The sequence below is a fragment of the Betta splendens genome, chromosome 5 (assembly GCF_900634795.4).
Source record: "Betta splendens chromosome 5, fBetSpl5.4, whole genome shotgun sequence".
In the NCBI taxonomy this organism is placed as follows: domain Eukaryota; kingdom Metazoa; phylum Chordata; class Actinopteri; order Anabantiformes; family Osphronemidae; genus Betta; species Betta splendens.
Window position 1 is genome coordinate 18,191,443 of NC_040885.2, and position 22,871 is coordinate 18,214,313.

General features: G+C 42.1%; 2 protein-coding genes across 9 annotated transcripts in view; one reads left to right on the top strand and one right to left on the bottom strand.

The window, feature by feature from the left end:
- Positions 1 to 1,296: 1,296 nt before the first annotated feature.
- On the bottom strand, positions 1,297 to 10,054 carry dennd6aa (DENN/MADD domain containing 6Aa). Its single transcript, XM_029151561.3, has 19 exons — positions 9,684 to 10,054; positions 8,927 to 8,965; positions 8,772 to 8,814; positions 7,317 to 7,429; positions 6,407 to 6,487; positions 5,944 to 6,049; positions 5,528 to 5,607; positions 5,207 to 5,266; positions 5,074 to 5,129; positions 4,247 to 4,369; positions 3,984 to 4,079; positions 3,375 to 3,469; positions 3,192 to 3,257; positions 2,929 to 2,993; positions 2,519 to 2,608; positions 2,186 to 2,349; positions 1,942 to 2,044; positions 1,579 to 1,653; positions 1,297 to 1,480 (listed from the first exon to the last, which is right to left on the bottom strand). Exons 1-19 carry the CDS (start codon positions 9,912 to 9,914, stop codon positions 1,349 to 1,351), a joined length of 1,818 nt encoding a protein of 605 aa, XP_029007394.1. The 5' UTR covers positions 9,915 to 10,054; the 3' UTR covers positions 1,297 to 1,348.
- A 2,197-nt stretch (positions 10,055 to 12,251) lies between these two features.
- Positions 12,252 to 22,871, top strand: part of slmapa (sarcolemma associated protein a) — a 31,867-nt gene continuing 21,247 nt past the window's right edge. For 4 of the 8 annotated variants that reach the window (XM_055509174.1, XM_055509175.1, XM_055509176.1 and 1 more), the window contains exons 1-3: positions 12,253 to 12,999; positions 13,590 to 14,013; positions 22,569 to 22,716. In XM_055509174.1, the coding sequence (XP_055365149.1) occupies positions 13,816 to 14,013; positions 22,569 to 22,716 (346 nt within the window). In that variant the 5' untranslated portion in view covers positions 12,253 to 12,999; positions 13,590 to 13,815. Of the gene's footprint in view, positions 13,000 to 13,589; positions 14,014 to 22,568; positions 22,717 to 22,871 lie in introns of all 8 variants that reach the window. The other 4 variants (XM_041070924.2, XM_055509173.1, XM_055509172.1 and 1 more) reach the window with 2 other exon arrangements.

The following is a 22,871-nucleotide window of genomic DNA, read 5'->3' on the forward strand; positions in this document are numbered from 1 at the left end:
CATTCTTTACAGGCGCCAGAACAAACTCTGCTCCACCTCCTGAATATTTAGGACACGCTGGTGCCGTAGTGTTGGTTTCTCCATGTTATCAGAAACAAGCTGCCCACAGTTCATCACCTCGTCACCGTCTGGTTTCACTTCTAACACTTTCTAATGGAAGCACATTCCACAGCTCATTTGTACGATTACATCATTGAACATGACAAAATTAGAATTGGAGGGTTTACGTCAACTGAAAATAGTGGTTGTGTCTAAATAATAGGTCAGAATATGATCAAGCATTCCATCGAACTCCAAACACTGTTAATGAAGCCACACCTGTAATACTACATAAAGGTTAATGGATAAGAACTAAAAATGTGACTCAACATAATCAAACGGTGGATTTACTGACTGAATACTTTGACGTGGCCTATTTCACAATTCCAGCTGTAAATGTTTAAACTAATATTTGTTCACTGTGTGAAATGAAGAAGATAGTAACTAAAATTCTAACTAAATGTGTCAATTTTAGGGTATTTTTAGAAATTATTAATTAATTAGAAAATAAAAACAATGACCAACACGTTTGTCACTCCAACGAGATATGAATGAATGAATGAATCTCAGCAGCGAGTACGTCCAAAGGCTGTTGAGGCTCACAGACATAGGATGCGAGTGTGTCCTGAACACAACCTCCTCTACAGTTATTACTGGTGCTGGTGTCGGCTGCTGTTGTGCTTTAGTCCAACGTGTAGTAAAGCACTGCTTGGCTCTGCTCCACTCACTGGGTTTGCATAAACGTGTCAGCGTGTGTGAAGTCACATCGCTCCCAGTTAGTGATAGGTGCACTTTGTCAGACATGAGTGGAAAAACTCCAGTGTCAGTTGTGCTGAGTTAAAAAGGTAAAAACATCAAGCAGCGTAAACGTCCAGCGTTCATGTCAGAGCAGGTCGTCTGCCTGCGTCTGCTTTGCATTGTGACCTCAGGGTCGTTGGAACCTCTGCTAATGTGCTAAAAGACTGGCGATCTACTGAACTGGACTGAACCCAGGGCTCCTTTATGAATTGAATGTCTTCATGATGAAAAACATCCTCACAGCCTCTAACTGCTGCTAAGAGGAGTTTATGAAGCAGCTGTGGCCTCATCCAGCTGTTTGATCCACTGAGCCATTAAACAAATTAAAAGTAAATATAACTAAAGCATGATGTGTATTATGTGGAAGAGATTTTGCTGTGTGCTCTCCATTGTAAACCCAAGCAGAGGTCCTCACAGGCTCACATGGAGAATCTTTCTATGTGAGTAACCCCCCCCCACTGCCCCATAAACTTTAAAACAAGCTCAGTCTGGGGCTGCAGCCGGGTGCCGTTCAGGGGGAGGAGGGTTTGTGGAGGATGCCCTGCAGGTCCTCAGGTAAAGCCTGGATCACAGCCTCAATGTGAGCTTTGATTTTAGCCAGAGTCCCCGGGCGCACGGGGAGCTGCTCCCTCTCTGCCTGACTCTGCAGAGTTGCACAGACCGGAGTTAGTTTTAATTACACATACTAATGCACGTTTCAACAGGATAATGACAATAGACAAAGGATGATTTGGCACTGACCAGTTTTTCCTTCAGCTTCAGGACAAGATCAACGGTCTCCACCTCCGTGTGCTTCTGGATTCTCTTCTGTAGATCCTACAGACGAAAGCAGACAGTAAAATGACTCTGAATGAATGCATCAGGTTGATTTCCTCACACTGGATAAGGCTAAATCTAAATCTCAAAGCAGAGCAGTCACACATGTTTGACATCACTACCAGTTTGAGTTTAACATTTTTATTTTAGCCACAAACAGATTGAATCAAATCTTTCATAAAAAGCTGAAGAAGCCAAAAGAAGCTTCATGATCACACAGCACGAGAGGCGGCTTCTCCTTCACGCTCCCTCCTCCTTCTTCTCCAACCTCATCCTCTGTCATCTCACCTCCTCACACAGCACCTCCAGGTGCAGCGCGTCCAGCTTTTGGGTCATCTCCCTCTTCCTGTTGCGGAACCAGCCATCGAAGTTGGGAGACTTGAGGAAATGCCTTCAGACAAACAAAAAACAAAGAACATTCACGCTCACGGTGGAGGAGGTCACATGACGTGTGCTGTTGTACTCATCATTCAGTGACCTGAATGTGTTGCTTTGTGTGTGTGCCTGAATGTGTCGCTTTGTGTGCGAGTACCTGTAGAGTCCAATCCAGTCTCCTTTAAGCCTCGATGTGAGCTGAGGTCCAGCTTTCTCTAGTGTTTTCATGAAGTCCTGCTGAACGAAGGGTCGCAGCTGAGGCGGGCTCTTCCAGGGGCTGATAGACTTCTGAAGAGGCATCAGACTGGCAACATACCGCTCCTTTAACACAGTGACAGAGCAGTTACACATGGTGATGCCTCCCCATTGGTGAATTCTGTTTGCTTAAAAAAATTTTTAATTTGTACACAAGTAGAGAGACATGAAATGGACCAAATGTAGAAATGTTCCAGCAAAACAACAACTAAGTGTAGATATGACTGTTTGTTACCAGTGGAATGATGAAGCTCTGTGTCAGTTCTAAGAAGTAGCGTCGGAGAATGGCATTCTGGGCGGCGGAAGGTCTCTTCTGTTGAACACCCTGAGGATGAAACAGAAGGAACTGTTAAAACATGGTCTCTCTGCAGCTACACAGCCTCCCAACATCAGGAGGTTTTAGCTGTGTTGACTTAAAATACACTGTCTGACAAAGCAAAACACAAGAAAACACTAAGCAATTAACCTTCCTAAGGTTTGAGCTGATGCAAAATTTGTATATACTATACAAATTTATACAAAGGACAAACAAGCATCAAGATCAATAATGTAATGTTCGGAGAAAGCTCAGATCGAAGGGCAAAACAAGTCGTCAAAGGAAAAATGGAAAGTCATGTAAGACATTGAGAGACTAGTCTCTCTCACCTTCTGAAGCTGTTTTATGATTTCTTCATCTTTGTTCAGATATGGTTTATAAGCAGTGTACACACCTGCAACACACACACAGATCAGACCAGACTAAATGTCTCTGCAGACCGTGAAGACATGTTCAGGGTAAACAGCATCAGAGGTTTGGGTTCAGGATCAGCTTGTGCGGATGATGCAGATGATTTGTGTAGAACTAAATAAAATATTAACTATACTATGATAAAATAAACACTCAAAAAGGAGAAACATGGAAGCTTTACCGGGTTTCGAGTCCAGAGTTTTGAGGTTTTTTAGTTTCTTGACTTTCATCTGCTTGGCCATCTCCCCTGTGAGGGACAGGCAACGACAGGACATGACAGGTCACACACAAAGGCAGAACTCTGCATCCAAATATAGTTGCATTTTTAATGGAACATTTAAAACAAGCTAACAGAGAGACCGACCTGCTTGTTTCATGTCTCCGATGCGGATAATGTGAGGCCAGTGTTGCAGAGTTTTAGCAAAAAACGGATTGGTCACACCGAGAATGACCGAAGGCCTGCAGAGAAAGTACCAAGAGGGGCCGCAGCTTATTCTACAGTCATGCATGTCAGGTTTACTCTGCATTAGGCACATTTACAGTGTTGGATCATATTTTTCTAAATGGCGAAGTCCAAATTTCTCTCCTCCAACTTGTTCTCAGAGGAGCCATGTGGCACTGTGGATTATCTTGTCTGTCACTGGGCGAGAGGTGAGGTAAACCCTGGACCATCTCCATCATGTGTTCAACAAACTGGGCTGAACAGATGTCATGGGGTGACGTCTGTCAGCATCACAGTGACATAGACAAAGTCCAACCCTGGCCTGCAAATGAGCTGTCTAAACTTAACACTGAGTGACGAGCTGTTCAGCATTCGCTAGACTTCTTTTACTATGCCCATGCTCTAACATTCTCTCTAACAAGCCCGTCCCTATAGCCTCCACTCATTTATCATAAGAAAACTGGAAACCTGAGTTATCTACAGTACGTTAAGCACAGAATCTCCATGGAGCTAAATAACCTAATGACTCACGGAGCCTGCGTCCTGGTGGTGTACTCCTTAAACTCGCTGTCGTGGATGGTGAAGTATGGCCGGAAATCACTGCAGTATCGCAGAGGAGAGACACAGCTGCAAAGAAAGAGGAAATAATTATAGTTAGGTTGAAAGATTAAAACAGTAGTAAATACAACCAAATCAAGGCTAGAAAAGTGAAAGCTTTTGTTTTTAATGAAGGGCCACATAGTTCTGAACTCAAAGCCACTTCACTTCCTGTCAAGCCAACACATTCAACCCACCTGACCAGAGCCAGCACAGTATCAGATGACTCAGCTGGTGATGGTGCCATGACGACAAGCGCCTCCCCCAGGAGCACCAGCTCCCACAGCATCTGGATGTGGAAGAACACTGGGTAGAAACATCTGGAAAGAGAGGAAGTTCAGTGTTCAGCATTTGCTTTGCTACCAATACTGTTAAGGCTTCACTCCCACTTAGCTTATTCATGTATTTACTGACTGATGACTGACTACTGCTACAGTTCACTACTGTGAGAAATGTTTGGCTGTGGGACTTTGCAGACTGTTATTCTTACAAAGTTCCCAGGGTGTTACTATCTGGAATGCTTCCACTAAAACTTTGCTGATTGGACAACGGCTGTAGATGGTGTCAGGAAGGTGGTGCGTTTCGGTTTCCATTTTCTTTGCAACTGGAAACTAGTTCTCATGCTCGAGTATTTCTTGTGTCCCGTTTACACCTCTCTCACTCTGAGACCTTTAAGAAACGGTTGAGTGAGCAAATAAGGCAGTAGAGCAGGAGGTCATATGTAGCCTAAATACAGCAATGCACAACTGCTGCAAAGAGAAGTAACCTTTTATAATGGCAGTGACTATTATGATGATTAGTGCCAACACCAAGATGCTGTTTCCTTCACAGAAACCCCCAACAGAACTTGACACAAGATTCAGTATATACAGGAAATACTATAAAGAAGAAAGCAAACATTTTTTATATGTTTTTCTAGTGAAATCAGAGCGGTCAAAAGAAAAAACAAACAAACTTAAAATGCTGCAGTACCGCCACTAAACAGCAGGTGGTGATATACACATACTTAACAGAGAGGGCTCACCTGAAAAGGTCGACTTCATGGATGGTTGGGAGCACAATGGATACTAGACTGTCACTCTGAAAACCACAAAAGCTGCATGTTAGTGGAAGTAGTCTGACACACAAACACCAAACAATCAGAAATGTGCAGTCACCTGGGTAGACTGGACCAGCTGCAAAGTTCCTGGTTTGTCATAAGAAGTTGGGATGCGAACCTGCAATGATGCACATATTAAAAACAGTCTCAGACTAACTCTATTAATTGCTTCTGCTCTCTTTATGTAAAGTCTGGTGATGTCTGTATGACCTGTGCATCTCACACATACGGAAAAAAAGATTAAACATAGTGGTAGATATCTGCTAAGACCTACAACCAGCGGCAAAAAATTAATAATTTGTGCTCGTAGAAAACTAGATCAGCTGATGTTGTGTAACACATGGTGTGTGGGGGGTCACCACCACAACTCCAGCGTTACCTTGATGACAACGCCCATTATAGGTAGTGTGAGGATTCGTCCAGGATGCGGCGTTGGCCAGCGGTCCATGTCATTACATGCTGTCAATTAAACGCACAAAATGTAAGCAGATTAAACTAATTCAATTCAAACTTTCATCCTTTCAAGTACAAACAAACTCCCACCATGACAAATTCAATAAACAAACTTTATCTACAGTCCGTAATAAAGTAAAACGGTCTAATGGAGCTTTATTGTTTATTAAACTGGAAAAATAGCTTGGGTTTCTTTAGCTTAAAATGTAGCAGACTGAAGTGAAATGTAAATATACATGATCACACAGAAAAGACAGTGGCTTCAAAACTGGTATTACTTGAAAACAACACGTTTCCTTTCGTCTTCATGGTGAAAATTGACAGACAAATAAAGACACTAACCGGCTTCCAGGCAGGGCTCCTGTTTCTCAAAGTATTCTGGAGCCATGATCTTTAACAGCGAGTGGAAGAAGGTCACATATGGCAACTTACTGATGAGAACCAGAGACTGGTGGAGAGAGACAGATACTGTTACAGGACAGAAAAAGAATCACCATTCAGTAACTAACAATAATCTAGTTCTGATAAGTTACGTAATAATGAACATTCTGAGACAAAGGCTGCAACTACAGGCTATTTATATAATCACATAACAGTTACACATGAACTGTTTATCCTGTAAAATGTCAGTTTCTTTAACAATCATAGTTGTTACAATTTTACATTTTTATAAAATGACTGCAATAACTATACCTTCACTTATTCATTGTTAATCAGATGATTCAAGCTCAACACACTTTCATGTTTACCAGCCATCTTAATACATCACGTAATCATGATAAATTAATAATTGAATGACACTGACCTTCTGAAAGTATCCTCTCTTTAGAGACTTATCTCGCACCTGACGGAAGTACACATAGCCATAATAATGGCCCTGCTCCCTCTGCAACACACACACGCACGCACGCACGCACACGCACACGCACACGCACACACGCACACACGCGCACACACACACACACACACACACACACACACACACACACACACACACACACACACACACACACACACACACACACACACACACACACACACACACACACACACACACACACACACACACACACACACACACACACACACACACACGCGCGCACACAAAAGTGAATCAGTTTCTCAAATTCAACAGCCATTGACTCTAAAGAACCATCCTGAAAGGCAGCCTACAATGTTTCGAACAGCGACCAATAATTTTTTCCTTTACCTGTGTAAGACACAATGTTTGATTTGAAATAATCTGCAAAGATTTTTGTGCATCCGTCACAGAATGTGCGTGTGTGTGTGTGTGTGTGTGTGTGTACTCTTGCTTTTCCTTCGACGTGGGGACCAAAAACCATGTTTTTCAAGGTGAGGCCATTTGGTCAGTCCCTGCAAGATTAAAGGCTTTTTGATGGATGGTCCAGATGTGATTTTAGGGCTGAGGTTAGAATTCGGGTTTTGGTTCAGATTAAAGCAAAGGTTTGACATCTAGGCATTACGTCAATGGTATACACAGACACACAGACACAGACACAGACACAGACACAGACACAGACACAGACACACACACACACACACACACACACACACACACACACACACACACACACACACACACACACACACACACACACACACACACACACACACACACACACACACACACACCACAAAGATGTAAAAACAAACTGTGTGTGTGTGTGTGTGTGTGTGTGTGTGTCCATCCCAACCTTAAGACAGGGCGGTGCATCCCGGTCAGTGGTTTCCAGGAAGCAGCCAAGCGACGACTTCCTGTTGGAGCCCTGTCGGAAGCGGAAGCAGAACTGGGTGTCGCCAAGGCAACCTGGGAACACAGCACGGAGGTGACATTGTTACCTTCTGTTGATTTATTTTAACATTTACTGTTGTATTTATTAGTTTTGTATTAATAATCATGTCAGTGAATTATTATCAATTAATTGTGTTTTATACAATGTCAAGAAAATTTGTAAAATGTCCATAATCTAACTAAAAATAATGGTAAGTGGTAAGAAAACACCATTGTTGGTGTAGAAGGTGGTACAAGCAAAAAACACCAAACAAATCACTAAAGAAAACACATTCCTAGTAATATTGTATCTGCAATCAATAAATACCATCAAGTAAGTCTTGGCAATTAAAGTCACACAAAACATTTAAAAAGGTTTTCATTTAAATGCTTTACTCTTTACTCTACAAAAAAAAAACACGCCACAAACAGAGCAATTTGTGGTTCAGCATTTTGCCCAGAGACACGATATGATGATATGATACTGTATGTACATAAGCAGAGCCAGGGGTGGAATTGTTGATCCTGTGATGAGAGGATGCCCAGCTCTGGTAAGGAACCTGACATAAACCTCAAATCATGCAGCAATTTCAGAAAATTCACTGCATTTTGGAGCTTATTTCTAGAGTATTCCTGATTCATGAACACTGAGGGAGAGGAAACAATAGCTGGAAAAGGGAAGTGCAAGATGAGTCAGTTAACTTTCACATGGCCTTCACATGTGAGGTGTAAGTAGTAAAAATGAGGTAATGGTAATCAGAAGACAAACACTTCGTTATACATCACACAGTGCAAAAGTAAAGGAGGATGTGACACCAAACTATAGGACTCACTGCAGAGCAGGCTGCAGCTCTACAGGATAATGCTTCTCTCTGATACACATCTCCAGTATATTTAAATAGCAGATACTTTGCCCTAAACTTGTTGACCTCCTGAGGCCTGAAATTTACCTCCTGCTGACTCACAGTCAACAAAAACACACACCTGCCAGCAAACGCATACGGTTCAACAGTAGTGTTTGTGCAAACAAATCCATGCTGAGCTTTTTCATAAATCCTAATGTTTTGCTTTATTAATAGCTTATTAAAAAGATCTGACAGGAAAGCATCTGTGATCCATTGGCAGGAAGGATGACATATATGGAGCCAAAATACTCCAAACCACAAATATAAGATCTAACCATAAGCATAGAGTTCATCAACACTTTGAGTTATTGAATAAGGTAAATTAATTTGAAACAACAATTGCCAGCTTTAACACTTACCAGAACATCTAATGATCGTACAACATATTCTAGCAAAACATGTCCCTGAGTCCAATACATCGTCACCATCTGCTGAGGTCAGGGATGGTGATTTGTGCAAAAGACAGAACTTACCCGAGTTGGAGTCAGGAAAGGAAAGGTAGCAGATGCTTGTTTTCTGAAGAAACACAAACAATAAAAACATTTATTAGTCATTTCATCACACTGAACACTTTTTCACTTTTTCCACTGTTTTATTTAAAGTTTCAGCATGTCATGTCATGTCCCACCTCTTTCTCTGACAGTTTGGAATGATGAGGGTAAATAACCTGGAAGACAGAGGAGTTACAGCGTTACCACACAGCAGCAACGACAACAACAGCAGCAGAAGCAGCTGCAGCAACAACAACGAAAGCAAGAGTAAGCAGGTTTTGTGTTGCTCAGCGAAACAGAGAAGTGAAACGCAGTGAAACGAGACCTGCAGCGTTCTAACGCCTGTGTGGACCCTTATTATTAGGAAGCTGTATCTGTTGCTGAGTTTAGATATTGTGACCCAAACCCGTGAGGACAACAGATGTTTGTTCTGGAATCCTTGTTGGGATCCAGTCCCACTATACCAGCGGTGGCATCAGGGTTCAGGGGCCGTAAAATGTTCAGTTATACTGTAAATCCAAACAAAAAAATCAGAATAATACTTCCATGGGAAATGATCAGGTGATGCTTATGTTGTTAACTACCTTCGTACAGTAGCTGCAACAGCCTAATTCCTGGACAGGAAGCACACAATGACGCACACTTAGTTGTTGCCATTTTAAACCATATTTGTAAAAATCTATTTCAATTATTCCGCTCTTGAAGCAACATGTGTATGTAAACGTACTCGCACCATTTAATGACCAAACACCAAGCCAAACATAGTTTCATGTAGAGGTTGGGCTTTTGCTTCCAGGAAGTAGTCACATCCTTCCACAACAGCTAACTTGGGCATTTAGCCACAGTGCAGAGTTTTACGTGCCTCGTTTCATCTGAGGACCGCTTCTATCTTACCTCCACGGCCTGTCCCAACTCCAGGTCGAACCCCACCACGCAGATGCAGTGCAACCAGGCAGAAAAGCGGTCCCACGGCAACAATAGCGTTTCCCCCAGCTCCTCGTCGCCTCCGGGCCCGGGTGGCAGCGTTATCTCCTCGGCCGGGGAGATGCTACTAGCGTCCTGGTCGTCCAGATCCTCCGGCTCTTCCACCTGCTCCCCGAGCTCCTCTGGGCCCCGCAGAGCCATGACGACGGCCCGCAATGCTGCAAATAGTACCGGTTTTACAAACAAATCCCGCTGATGTTTTGAGTTGTATCCCTTTAGGTAAGAAGAGAGAAAGCAGCGGTAAAGAAAAGTAGCCGCTCGGCTAGCACTTAGCGCAGCAGGAACGTCGACGCAAGGGAGCGTGCTACGTCATCACGTACAGCTGTACCTGACACCGAGTTGGGACTTAAAGGAAAAACACTTGAAACGTCGCTAAGTGTATTTACTCGAGTAAGGTACTGATAATGTATCTGTGTCTGTAATTATGTCCAGTTTCTAGCGCTTAAACCTATTTATACTTTATTACACTTATAAAACCGAAGAGGCTGCAATTTGAAGGTTGTAACACAGTTAGAATAGATCATTAGTTAATGTAGAATTAACTCTACCTCACCTCTCTACCAATAAATTATTAATTAAGCCTTAAAATCATCTGCTGGATGAAGACAGACATAAACTGTGCTGGCATTTTATTTGTATACTTGTGCTTGATCACTAGCTGTTTACCTCCAGAAAATTAACTCTTAGTTTTGGAAGAAACCTTTGGAAGAAACTTTAGTCTGACCCTGACTCTGCATTTTTTCCCTTCACATCCAAAACACAACTCACATCACTGAATGAGTGAGTTCTTCAATTATGCCTGACTCTCAGTCTGAGTCCGGGACAGTAAATCAGCTTTATCTAAATCTCTTAGCTCCGTCACTGAGCCAGCAGATGGATGACGCAAAGTGGGGGTGCTCACATAGAGACAGGAGGCACTAACTGCTGAGTTGTAATAAATCCAAGTCGCCTATTACTCGAGTTATAATAAATCCAACTTATTAGAAAGGAAACAATACTTACATTCCCTATGTGTGGCTATTTGTCCCGTTTTCAAAATGACACATAATATATTGCATTAAGATGCTGAATAAAACCTTTATGTAGTATCTATATATTTCTTATGTTTTTCAGTGTATTTATGTCAATATTGAAATGATTGTATGAGTTCCAACATCTATCCAGTCATGCATTATCCTAAACCCTTGCCCTCATAAGAATTGATGATGGATACCAGTACCAGTAAATATTACTATTTTTATAAGCTCAAATAGCAACATTGGTTAAATGAGGACTCAAAACCCTAATAACAAATAGCAAATTGTCAGTGTTTTGGCTCCCGGCTCCTTCATTCTACATGTCAAAGAGCCTTCAAACAAGACACTGAAAAGACAGTTACTCCTGTGTGTGTATCACGGAATGCCATGAAGTAAAACGAAGCTGGACACAGTCAGAAGCCTTTAGTCTAAAAAATGATCAGACTGTTAGTACAGTGACAGCTGGTCCCCTGCTCACTCTGCAGAAGGGTTGGACAGCGCTGCAAGGACCAGGCCAGGATAACTATGAATAACTATGAACAAGAGCAGATAATATTGAAACTGCAAGACATTGATACACTTATCAAATTTTCAATTACGAAACAGAACAAACTGACACTCCTCTCGTGTCTAAACATGAAAGATTTCATAACTGTGACAACACGATGGAAAGAAGGAAAAATTATAATATTCAGGGCGTTGATTTGTACATTTTGAACTAAAACATCATCAATGTTGCTGTTTTCTCATATGTGTATACATAAAAAGCTTTACTTAGTACATCTCTGGTTGTGTGACTGAATGAAACGAGATGAGCTGCAGAGATGCCCTGTGGGCTTTTATCGGCCCCTACTTAACCGTTCTACTGTCTCATAGAGCATTGATTTGGTCTCAGCTGTCTGTTCACCAGAACACAGCAGGGACATTTCTGGAGCCATAAGCAGAATCTGATCTCCTCCTATGTCATTTTATACCACCACCATGAAGACGGGAGAAACCAACAGTTTAAGGAGACTGTATTGGTGGAATTAAACAGTCGTTTAATTATCAATTGTTGCTTTTTCATCCTTTAATGGATCAATCTGTCCGACTCTGGTACTTCTTTTGATTTCTATAAATACTGAAACAGACATTGTCATTCACAAAAATCTGTTTTGTTTACTTTGTTTGTGTCGCCATATTTATATTCGCTACATATGATTTAATATAGGTGGACCTAAAATGTTTTATATCTGTGGATAAGTGGCTATGACAAATATACAAACATTAAATTGTATGTAATAATGTGTGTGGGCTTTATTCATACATATAATATTGTAGACACACTTTATTGAATAAACGAATCTGTCTGTATATATCCCTGTCTTTCTTGTAATCAACACATCATTTAAATGTGATTCGCATTACGTTTTGGGATCTGGTGATAGAATGAGCTCATACGTGAGCTGGTGTAAGCTGGGCCTTGAACGCACCACGCCTGTCTGCTCTCTAGTTACATTATGGCGGCGGGGACGTGCGGAGGACGACAACTTCTGCTTGATTCCTTCCCAAACACTGTACGGAGCCAACAGCTATAAGTCAAATCCCCCACGACAAACACGAGCGCACTGTCTCCGACGGGGTGGCGCAGCTTGTGGCTCGTACCGACGGTTTTCGTGGAGGATAATCGGCTGCTGTGATGCGTGACGACCCGCAGTCAAGAAACTCCCCAGATTTTTCCGCGTCTGTTTCTGCCCTGGCTGTCAGTTAGCCGGCTAGCAGCTCGGCACTAACCACCTTCATGCTAACGCTCGCCTGCATGGCTCCGTCCTAGCCCAAAGAAGGGCCGGTTTGCTGGGTTCATTTGCTCCAGCAGACAGGGAGGGTATTTCACCTTTATTCGGTAGGCGAACAGACCGAAAAGGGTGGAGATAAAACATTTGAGGACCTTGATGATAAGTTTGTCGGCACTTGTTAGCCTAGCCTAGCATAGCCTAGCCAATGTTAGCTTTGCTGGTTCAACGCCAGAAAACGTTGGCCAAGAGTTAGCGCTTCGCCTGCCCATTAGCGAGCTAGCCAATTAGCATTTTAGTTGCACAAGAAGACCGGCGAATCACCAGTTGATCCCGTCTGAGTGATTTGAAGCCTGCGTCGAGACCAGTGGACGAGCAGGGAGTTCACTGCATAACTTTATGGACATTAATTGACCGTTTGTGTTACTCACAACTCAGGTGCGTTTGGGTGTTCAGTCTTGCTAGGTGTCGTTAGCAACCCCGTATGTGTTTATCTAGAGCGAGGCAGCGTTAGGTGGCTAGCTGAGGTTCCCTGTATCAGGGTAGCAAGGTCACTTAGATTATGACAGGCTTATCGATCTGTCGATCAGATCATAGATGACGTATTGGTGAACGTGCGGTGACCGCCTGTCATGTTGAGTGTCGGGCTGTGCGCCTGCTGTTAGCTCGCTGCAAGACGCGACTTGACACCAGCAGTAAGCGCGCATTAGTTTATTGTTTCTGTAGACATCGGGTTCATAGTTTACCTTGGTGATAAAGTAACCGAACCACAGTTACTGGCGCTATTTTAAGGGGCTGAAGGTCCAGTCTGGGTACCTGCTTCGGTGCTGGACCAGTTTGATGGACGTGGGAGGCTGTTTGCCAGATTGTGACTATACTCAGTCATGCATGTGTTGACACACAGCACCCTGCTCTGTACGTGGTGCCTGCTGCCACATACAAGTATGTAGCTTTGGTGGGCAGTGAGTAAAAGAAATGTCTTGTCTGTTTTATACCTTGTTTTTTATTTTCATTTTTTTCAAACACAGGGCAGTCTTGCTGATATAAAGTGGGAAGGTAGTGCAGCCTGAGCTGTGTACAGTGGACAATGTGTATCAGTTAGTACCTACAAACCTAGAGGACTGATATTTCTGCCTACAACTAGGCTGCACGTATTGTATAGTATTCATTGTGGATCGACAGAATCCTGCCACTCTGGATCAAGAAAACCTGTCCCTCGTGTCTGGTTGGAGTAATACTCTCAAGCCAAAATCAATGCCTTCAGCACTAGCTGTGTTTGCCTGCCGACCCAACTCGCACCCATTCCAGGAGCGACATGTCTACCTGGATGAGCCGGTCAAGATCGGCAGGTCGGTGGCTCGGTGTCGGCCCGCGCAGAACAATGCCACGTTCGACTGCAAAGTGCTGTCCAGGAATCATGCCCTGGTTTGGTTCGACCACAAGACGGGCAAGGTAAGAAGCTGGTTTTCTCTGACTATATGGCACAATTTCAGATGCATATTGAAACTGTTCTGAGAAAATCTATAATATTTTTCTAAATTCTTGAGACTTGTTACCCAAATAGACATTTATGAAGTGGACTGTCTCTACAGAAAAACACATCTTAAAGTGACCATTTTACCATATTCAAATCCAACACTGTACTTACTTAAATGACAAGACATAATCCCAGTTGAGCGCAGGGAGTGTTCCCAAAATTTGACACAATAGGTGCAATGTGGAAATCATAATGTTTACAGTACATCATAACAAAGCTTTATCCATATAATCCTAGTTTCCTGAAGGAGAGAAGAGGAGTACAACATCATAAAGCATGTGAAGCCTTTCTCAGGTTGTGTTGAGCAGATTGACCAGGAATACCCACACTCTTTCTCTTCTCTGTAGACCTTTGTTTTACTCATTTGCAGGATAAATTGCGGGATAAATTCCATAACCTTTAGGCTGACTGACTTGGACATATGCATTGTTACATGCAGCCCACCTGGTTCCAGTCCATGTCTGAATGCATCTTAATGTTACCCTGGTGTCAAACAGTAATTTAATTACTTAAATCTACAATAAAAACTATGCTAATGATTATAGATAATGTACTTAACTGACGGTTAGTAGAAGTTTGTGACAAGATTATTATCACAATCATCTTTTTGCCATGATGTCACGTTTACAAACACAGTTCCTGGATTGCAGTGTGCTGTGCATCTGGCACAAAGACCTACACTTTACAGATCATCTACAGCCTTTAATCTACAGCTTTTAATGCAAGGGACTAGTATAGCATTAACTAGAGTTATATTCTTTTAGTTAGTTAGTTATATTAATAGGTAATGAACCTATTATGGTACTGATGGTGGCTTGTGATGGTTCCAAACACGTCTGAGACTAAACACAATTCAGTGTAGGTGTTCATTGAGCCATGATCCAGTTAAGGAGTTGTCCCCATCCAGCAAAGCTGTCTTTTGCTTTTTAATCCACTAGTCGATCAGAAGCAGACAGATCAAATCTGTGTGGTAGCATCTGCCATTCTGTGGCTTCATTGTGTCTGTAGTTTCTCTGTAGAACAGGTTGAGCAGGCCGAGGCAGCCACAGGATTAGCCAGCTATGTGGCATGCAGAGACTTTGAAATACTCTGTGTGTGTTTCTGTGTGAGTGCACAGAGCAAAAGCTATTTATAACGACACCAGTAGCGTCATCCTTTCCTCTCTTCAGGATAAATGGACACAGATAGATGGACTAAAGCTGCACATTCAAATGTATGCAGATTCTTTAAGCAGATGTCATTTTGTTGAATGAACTAAATGGGACCTCACAACCTGTTGGATGGTGAACAACTTTCAACCTGTTCTAAATTAATTATTGTGTGACTGAGTCATTAAGTGGTTCAGCGCGAACTTTACTGTCTTTACTTTGGCCAAGAGTGCTGTTTCATGTTATTACCTCTTGCCCTCAGTCTTAATAATTTCCGGTCATCTGTCAGCTAAGTAATAATCACAGTTTGAATTCTAAACAATACGAGCTGGGCCTGAACTGCACAGGTGCACTCTGGTTGATGCAATGCTAATAAAAATGTATTGACCTGTTTCATAGCATTGTCTAGATAACGTCTTTTAAAGATTTGATCAGTCAGAGTTTTTATGAAAATACTGGACTTGTAGTAAATGTTGGGATTGTATTTGACATTTCAACGCTTTGTGTGCTTTGTGTTGCATAATGTAGCGGCATGATGCTTCTCAATACTTTAGATGTTGCAACACTCGTGTTACAATTTGCCAACTTGTAGTGGTTTTGGTGTTCATTTCGTGGCTGAAGGACAGTTCTGTCAAAGGGACGGATGCGTTCTGACTAAATACCAGGTGGTGGTTCTTATTGGTTGACGTCTGACAGGTGGGTTGGCACTACTGCAAACCATGTGTTATGAGGCATAAGGGATTAGCTGTAAAAATGCTTATTTTCATATTAGGATTACTGTATTATATAGTTTATTTGACTCATTAAACATTTATCACTCATCATGTTAAGTGAAAAACTGGCCGTGTTTAGAGTTAGATTGGCTACAGAGCCTTTTTAGGATTATGGCTCAGTTCATATACATTTATTTTTTAGTATGAAAAACTTCAGTGTGTTAATTTTCAGTATGACATTTAGTATAACTACCTGAGCTCATGCAAATACTAATGTACAATTGCAAAACACAGCATTAAAGCGCTGGTTTGGGAGCAGTTGAAGAGTGTTCACTTTAGGGTTTTTGCACACGCACACAGGACTTAGACACGTAGACCACTGTTGCCTAATCAATACCTCCAACTGTAGGTTCCTCTTGTAGTAAAAACATCTGTGTGTGTTCTGTTCTAAACCAAGCCAGAGTTTTGCTTTTCTCTTATCATGGGGGTTTGATGCCATTTCTCTCCTGCCACCTGAATTCTTTTGCAGTTTGATTGACATCATCCTGATTGGAATCGCATTAGGCTACAAAGTAGAGTAAGGTTAAATGTCTAAATGTTTTGATGAGTAATATAATTGTGCACCAGTGAGAAGCAGGTGTGATTTGTTGTGTCTGGTGATTGATAAACCACTCAATCAGATTGACGATCTGGCAGAATGCTTTATTATTGAGGTTATCGTAGCATCAGAGCAGACTCTACTACTACTATTACTGCTACTACTAATACTACTGTACCACTAATACTCTTGTTGTATGACAATGTTGAGTGACAGAACACTGAAACTAGTGTAGTGGAGCTGCCAGAGACCTCAGACAATGACTTAATAGCATTTATGTTTAGCTAAACTGAGTGACCCAAACATGATTCTTACCTGGAATACTGTGATAACGTGTTATGCTGTAGCTCCTGTCATCAAAGCTGCTCCTGTTGCAGCTGGTTTATTGGTACTGACAACTGAAAAAGATGACTTAATTGACATGACCACAGCTGGTAGGGTAAATATCTGACGGGCTCTTAAAATGAATACCAAACAGGTGTGTGTGTTTTTCTTGAGCAGTAGCCGTCATGGAAAGGTCAGATCAGAACCGCCTCCCTCCCTCTCAGCTCCTGAAACCACTGTGCTGGAGAAACCCAGCTCCAGACAGACAGACTGTAATCCAACCAGAACAAGTCAGCTTTTCAGACGATGCTTTGTCTTTGTCCTTTTTTTGTTTACATTTCAAAACCAGCTGAGCTTTGTTGATTAACTGCGGAATCATGTCTAGGGGCCTTTTGCCACTGTTGAGTGTGATAACTTGAAAACACTTTGATATTTACTCAGTTGGGATCATTGTTTAGAAGATGAGGACTGAGCGTTGTCTGGATCTAGTTTTTCTTAAATGTAGAAGAAACAAAATTTTGTCTATGTCAGATACTTTCCAAAGCTGGATGCACTGTAGCCTGTAGAATGCAAAGTGTGTGTAGGGGACGAGTGAGCTGTACGTTGTTTACATTCAGATGTAGATCGTTAGGAACTAATGGGGAGATCAGTACCACATTTTGCGCAGGGAAGTTGGAAGTTACTGATAAACGAAAGCATTTGTCTTTCCATTGGTTTGACAAAAACTTTAACACATTTTTAATTGACATCTAGTAGTTTTTCTTGTTAAAGGGGAAGTTGATATGAAATAATATTTAACTTAAAGTGGCAATTTGCAAACTCTGGGATTTGGTCTGTTTGCAGAATGAGACCTAATCTGAACCCACTCTGCTCCACCCAGATCCTCACGGATGAGTCATTGTGAAATTACTATAAAACGGTGGAATGCAGCTTCAAAAGTTGCCAGTGAAATGTTGGAATAGACTTGTACACACAATATGCAAATCATGGTTCTTTATTCTGAGCTAAGCAACATACTTGTGTGAATGTGTGGACTCTGTCAATAACATACTAGATAAACACAGAACCTATTAGAGTGTACCATACTCAGTACATTGCTATATAAACTGTGGCCTTAAATAGGGATAAAGATCCACAGGGCTTTAATAGTTCCAAGGTCATGGCAATGCTTCAGTGTCATGACTCACTGGGCCACTTAGCTGAGCTGCTTTTAATGCTAAACCTGTGTTTCCCTGTAACAAATACTTGTTGTGTAAAACAGCCTGTTGTAAGTTTCAGAACTTTAGATGTGTATCAAAACCATCTTTTCTTGTCAGTCAGTCTAAACAGCCTCTTGGTGAGTAGACGGCGCGCTTAAATAGATTAGGCTCACAGTTGAAATCTCTGTAATGTAGCTGCGTCACTTCTTCATCCCGCCAGTCATTCATTCATGACTCACGCTCACAGTGAGCGTGAGTCCACTGAACCTCAGCAGGTGCTTACCTGATCAGCCATTGCTTATCCTTCTGGAGGATGCAGTCATACGTCAGAGCTATAATTAGTGACTGTTCACATACATATGCATCACAATGAGCATAAAAACCAAATACAAGTTTGTTACAGTGTATATCTGACAATTTGTTTTACAAGCAAAAAGGATTAATTCAGTAAATGCCATTTTACCATTTTAGATTTTTGTACATGTCCAAGGTTGTTAATTACCATTTTTTGTTCCAAGTTTTTTGTTGTTGAATATCAGTTCAGTAAAACATTAAGGTACAGTCAGTGTAATGTGGGGAGGGTGGAGCAGTGACAACCTGGGCATCATTCCTGATTTGAAAAGTGATGCAGGCAGTGTTAAAGTTTTATATTTGAAAAGAAAGCCTATATCTTTAATTTCAGGAGAAGTGCAGTAAGATTTGTCAGTATCTGCAATTTAACACAATCCATCGTGTGTAAAAGACCCTTCAACTGGAGTCTTCTTGAAACGTTACTCTAATGCTGCTGAGTTTGATATTTGTAAAGTGAAATTAGCTTAAAATATGATGGTTGCAACAAATCAAGTGACTTGAGTCAACTTGTTTAAAAACGACTTGTGTCGTTTTTAAACAACCCAGGGGCCGTGGAGTAACAGAGCAACATAAATCATGTCGTATATAGGTTAGAGTCTCACCTGCGTTGTGTTCAGGGGAATCTGGAGACCTGATTTAAGCCAGATGCTGTGGGATTTGTGCAGTCATTACATCTCATGTTAAAGTATTGTCACAGTTTTCTTCTCAATGATTCCTGACGTAGACGTAGTGCACAGTGTTTGTTGTGTGCTGGCTGGGAAACTATATTATGATCAGTCATACATGAACACTCCCTATATGAGTCATTTGATCTTCATAAGCCTCAGGGTAAACTGAAGGAGAGAATGGGATATCCACTCTCTGCATGTTATCTCTCACCTCAGTTGGACTGTGGGCGCCCTTAACAGTGAATGAACCCGAATTTAGAATTGTGACTGAATAGCTTTTCTAGATGCATGACTCTGGTGAAGCTGACGCAGGTTTTGGGTCAGTCCAGACAGTGATTAGGCTTTACATTCAGTTAATGGCATTTCCCAGGGAAAAGTTTTAATTGTCCATCGTTTACCAGAGTTTTGTGCACAGCAGCGTAGGTTTGTGATTGGAGCAAGCAGAGATGTAATCAATCAATCAGCCCAGTAGCAGACGGGGATCAGTGCTGACAGTAAAGCAGAGGAGCTCGGTATCAGTATTCGACGGCATGGTAATGGCTTTAGGCAGAATCCCAACTCTGCACAGGAATGCTGTTCACAGACAGGACCCGGACCTCCTCATCGCTCCGTATGAGGGAATGAGACACTGTTGGCAGGAAACGCACCCTGGCACTGTGAATGTGTGGTCAGTGAGTGAATACTGCAGTGGGCTTCACTCCGAGGGACACCCTCTGATCCGGTGCACGTATGACTCCTGTTATTTTCTTAGTCTAATTTTATGACAGGATTTGTGGGTTGGGTTTAATACATAAACGTGCGTAGTTGGCTCCTCATCCATCACGCTGCATCACCTGATCCAGGTTATTCATGCAGGAATATGCACCCTGATGACTGATGAAGCCCTTGTGTCTGCCAGGAGCAGCAGACCACCGCACGTGGAAGTGGTGGCACGAGTCCAGGCTCTTTCCTGCACCGGTATCAACGAGCGCTGTCTGCAGTGGCCTGCATCTCTAGGACCGGCCTGCGCCTCCACATGCTCCGCCAGCTTTACATGTCACACGTACGCGTTATGATGAGGATGGTTTGTTGACTGGGGACACTACATTTAAAATAAACTTTATCAAATCCAGAGTCCATCCACTGAGAATTTTTTGACTCACAATAAGTGTGAAAGCAAAACGTAATGATACCAGCTGTTTGTATTATATTTGGAGTATTTTTGTGCATTGTTCCTCAAAGGAGACTCTGTTTTTGGAGACAGTGAATGTAGGATGTTGGAGGAGTAGGTCATGTCGCTTTCTCCCTCTGAAGTGGAAGTAGTGTGTCTCCTTTGTGGGATTTTGAGGGACTTCAGTTTTCCAGTCAGCTGACTGCTGCTAGCGGTTCGTCAACACATCTGTGTCTTTGTGTTTATGTTTCGCAGCTAACTAAAGTGGTGTCATGGGTTGAAAAGCTGACTGGTTAAGTGGTTGTCATGCTTCTTGGCTGCTGCCTGACTGTGAAATAAAAATCAAAACCCAGTTAAATGGCATTAATCTAGTGTTCTAATGTGGAGGAAGGAGGGATGAAAAGATGCTGTGTTTCCACTCGTGTTCTGTTAGTAGTTGGAAGTGGTGAAGGAATGACAATGGTGCTGGAAGTTGGGACATGTAGATTAGTTTGAACAGTGTGGCAATTGTCAAATGAAGACACACAAGCGCTGATAATGCATCAAATCAAATGATTCGGTTTATCAAAAAGTCCTTCTGATAACCAGGAAGGTTAAACAAATCCTCAGGTTGCTTTAACCTCTTTTCACAAAAAGAGCTAAACTAAAGATTTTTACCCAGACTTATGTTGTACCAAGCTGTTATTTCACTGAACTCTCTTTTCAGAGGGGAGATCAGATAGACTGTCTGGACAGTTCTCAACCTAAATCTGCATTTAAAGAAAATCAGATCTGAGAGAACAAGCGAATGGACGACTCTGTTGTCATTCATTCATTCATTCATTCATTCATTCATTCATTCATTCATTCATTCATTCACTACCTCTACAGTGAGCAGGAGAATTGCTGTTTGCTTTGTATACATTTAAGTGACATATTCAGCAATGTAAATGTGCCTTCAATCAACAGGGGTTTCTCTTGGTAACATTATCATATTGATAATTATAACATTTATATTTTTGAACATCCGCTGGTTTTACTATTTAGATGTACTGTGCTAATGTCCATGTAACATGTCGCTAATGAATAATCAAATGTCAGAATATAAAATGTGTTGATAGAAACGCAGAGTCAACGTACAGATGGCCGATGACTTTGACCTCGTTTTAAAGGAGCAGCGACTCCTCGCTGGTTGATGACGTAATGTGTAGTGTGTTTGAGTGCGACTCACTAGGTGTAAGTGTGTAACAGTTACATGTGGTTGCGTAGTGTGTGTCTGTGTGTGATTGTGATGTTGCTGGGTGACGAGCTCTACAGTTGGGTCCCTCCCACCCTGTCTCCAGGTTTCCATGGGGACAGGACGTAGCCGTAAATGTGTGAGCTGTGAATTGGAGCCTGTTTGTAGCGCACTGCAGTCGGATAAACAACGAACTCATGGCATGTCTCGCTCTCTCTCTCTCTCTCTCTCTCTCTCGCTCTCGCTCTCGCTCTCGCTCTCGCTCTCGCTCTCGCTCTCGCTCTCGCTCTCTCTCTCTCTCTCTCTCTCTCTCTCTCTCTCTCTCTCTCTCTCTCTCGCTCTCTCTCTCTCTTTCTCTCTCCCTCGCTCTCTCTCTCTCTCTCTCTCTCTCTTTCTCTCTCCCTCGCTCTCGTTCTCTCTCTCTCTCTCTCTCTCGCTCTCTCTCTCTCTCTCTCTCGCTCTCTCTCTGGCTCTCGTTCTCTCTCTCTCTCTCTCGCTCTCTCTCTCTGTCTCTCTCGCTCTCTCTCTCGCTCTCTCTGTCTCTCTCTCTCTCGCTCTCTGTCTCTCTCTCTGTCGTGTTCTTTTTGTGTCTTGTTTTCCTCCTACAGTCCCTCTCTCCTCTCTTCCATGCTCACTCAGCCTCTGTGTGTCCATCTCTAGTAGACCGATAATGGCTTTCTGTCATGAGAGCGCGGATGAATGAAACTCCTGGAATGAAACAGGCCTCAGACATTCAGATCAGATCGCCAACTATAAAAAAATGCGTCTTTGAGTGTTAGAGCCTCGTTTGTATGTAGTTTTTGTGCTTATACATGCTTGTAAAGATACCAATGCTGCTTTTTGTGTATGTTGTGTATATCCTTTACACCTGTTTATCTATATGTGCTTGCATTATGTCTTTTTGTGCTTTATTAACATTTAGACAATTGTTATAAGACTTGTTATAACAGTGATATGATTAATGGATTCCTATTGGTGGTTATGAGCATTTTTCTTCTCTCCTGTCATGAACATAGAAGCACCATAGTCTGTCCTGTTCTTCTCTTTGTTGGCATTGTTCTATGAACTGGTTTCTCATCCGTCTGTGTTCGTGTGTGTGCCAGTTTTACCTGCAGGACACTAAAAGCAGCAACGGGACGTTCATCAATAGCCAGAGACTGAGTCGTGGCTCGGAGGAGAGTCCACCCTGCGAGGTCCTCTCTGGAGACGTTATTCAGTTTGGCGTTGACGTCACTGAGAACACACGAAAAGGTACATGATTGTACGGAATATAATTATCTGAAGCAACGTTAAATGAATAAAAATGAAAATGTAGTTATTTTTGCACACTTGCCTTTTTAGATTGAACATATAGAGATGCAGAATAGAAAATCAGCAAAGACAGGTTATGGTGATATTTTCCTATT

What these genes read in the sequence shown, in the direction of transcription:
- dennd6aa (XM_029151561.3), bottom strand. Translation starts at nt 9,914, where the DNA reads ATGGCTCTGCGGGGCCCAGAGGAGCTCGGGGAGCAGGTGGAAGAGCCG. An exon ending in CTTTCCTGACTCCAACTCGG is followed by an intron (nt 7,430 to 8,771) that starts GTAAGTTCTGTC and finishes CTGTGTTCCCAG; the next exon opens with GTTGCCTTGGCGACACCCAG. An exon ending in GGAGCCCTGCCTGGAAGCCG is followed by an intron (nt 5,608 to 5,943) that starts GTTAGTGTCTTT and finishes TTTAATTGACAG; the next exon opens with CATGTAATGACATGGACCGC.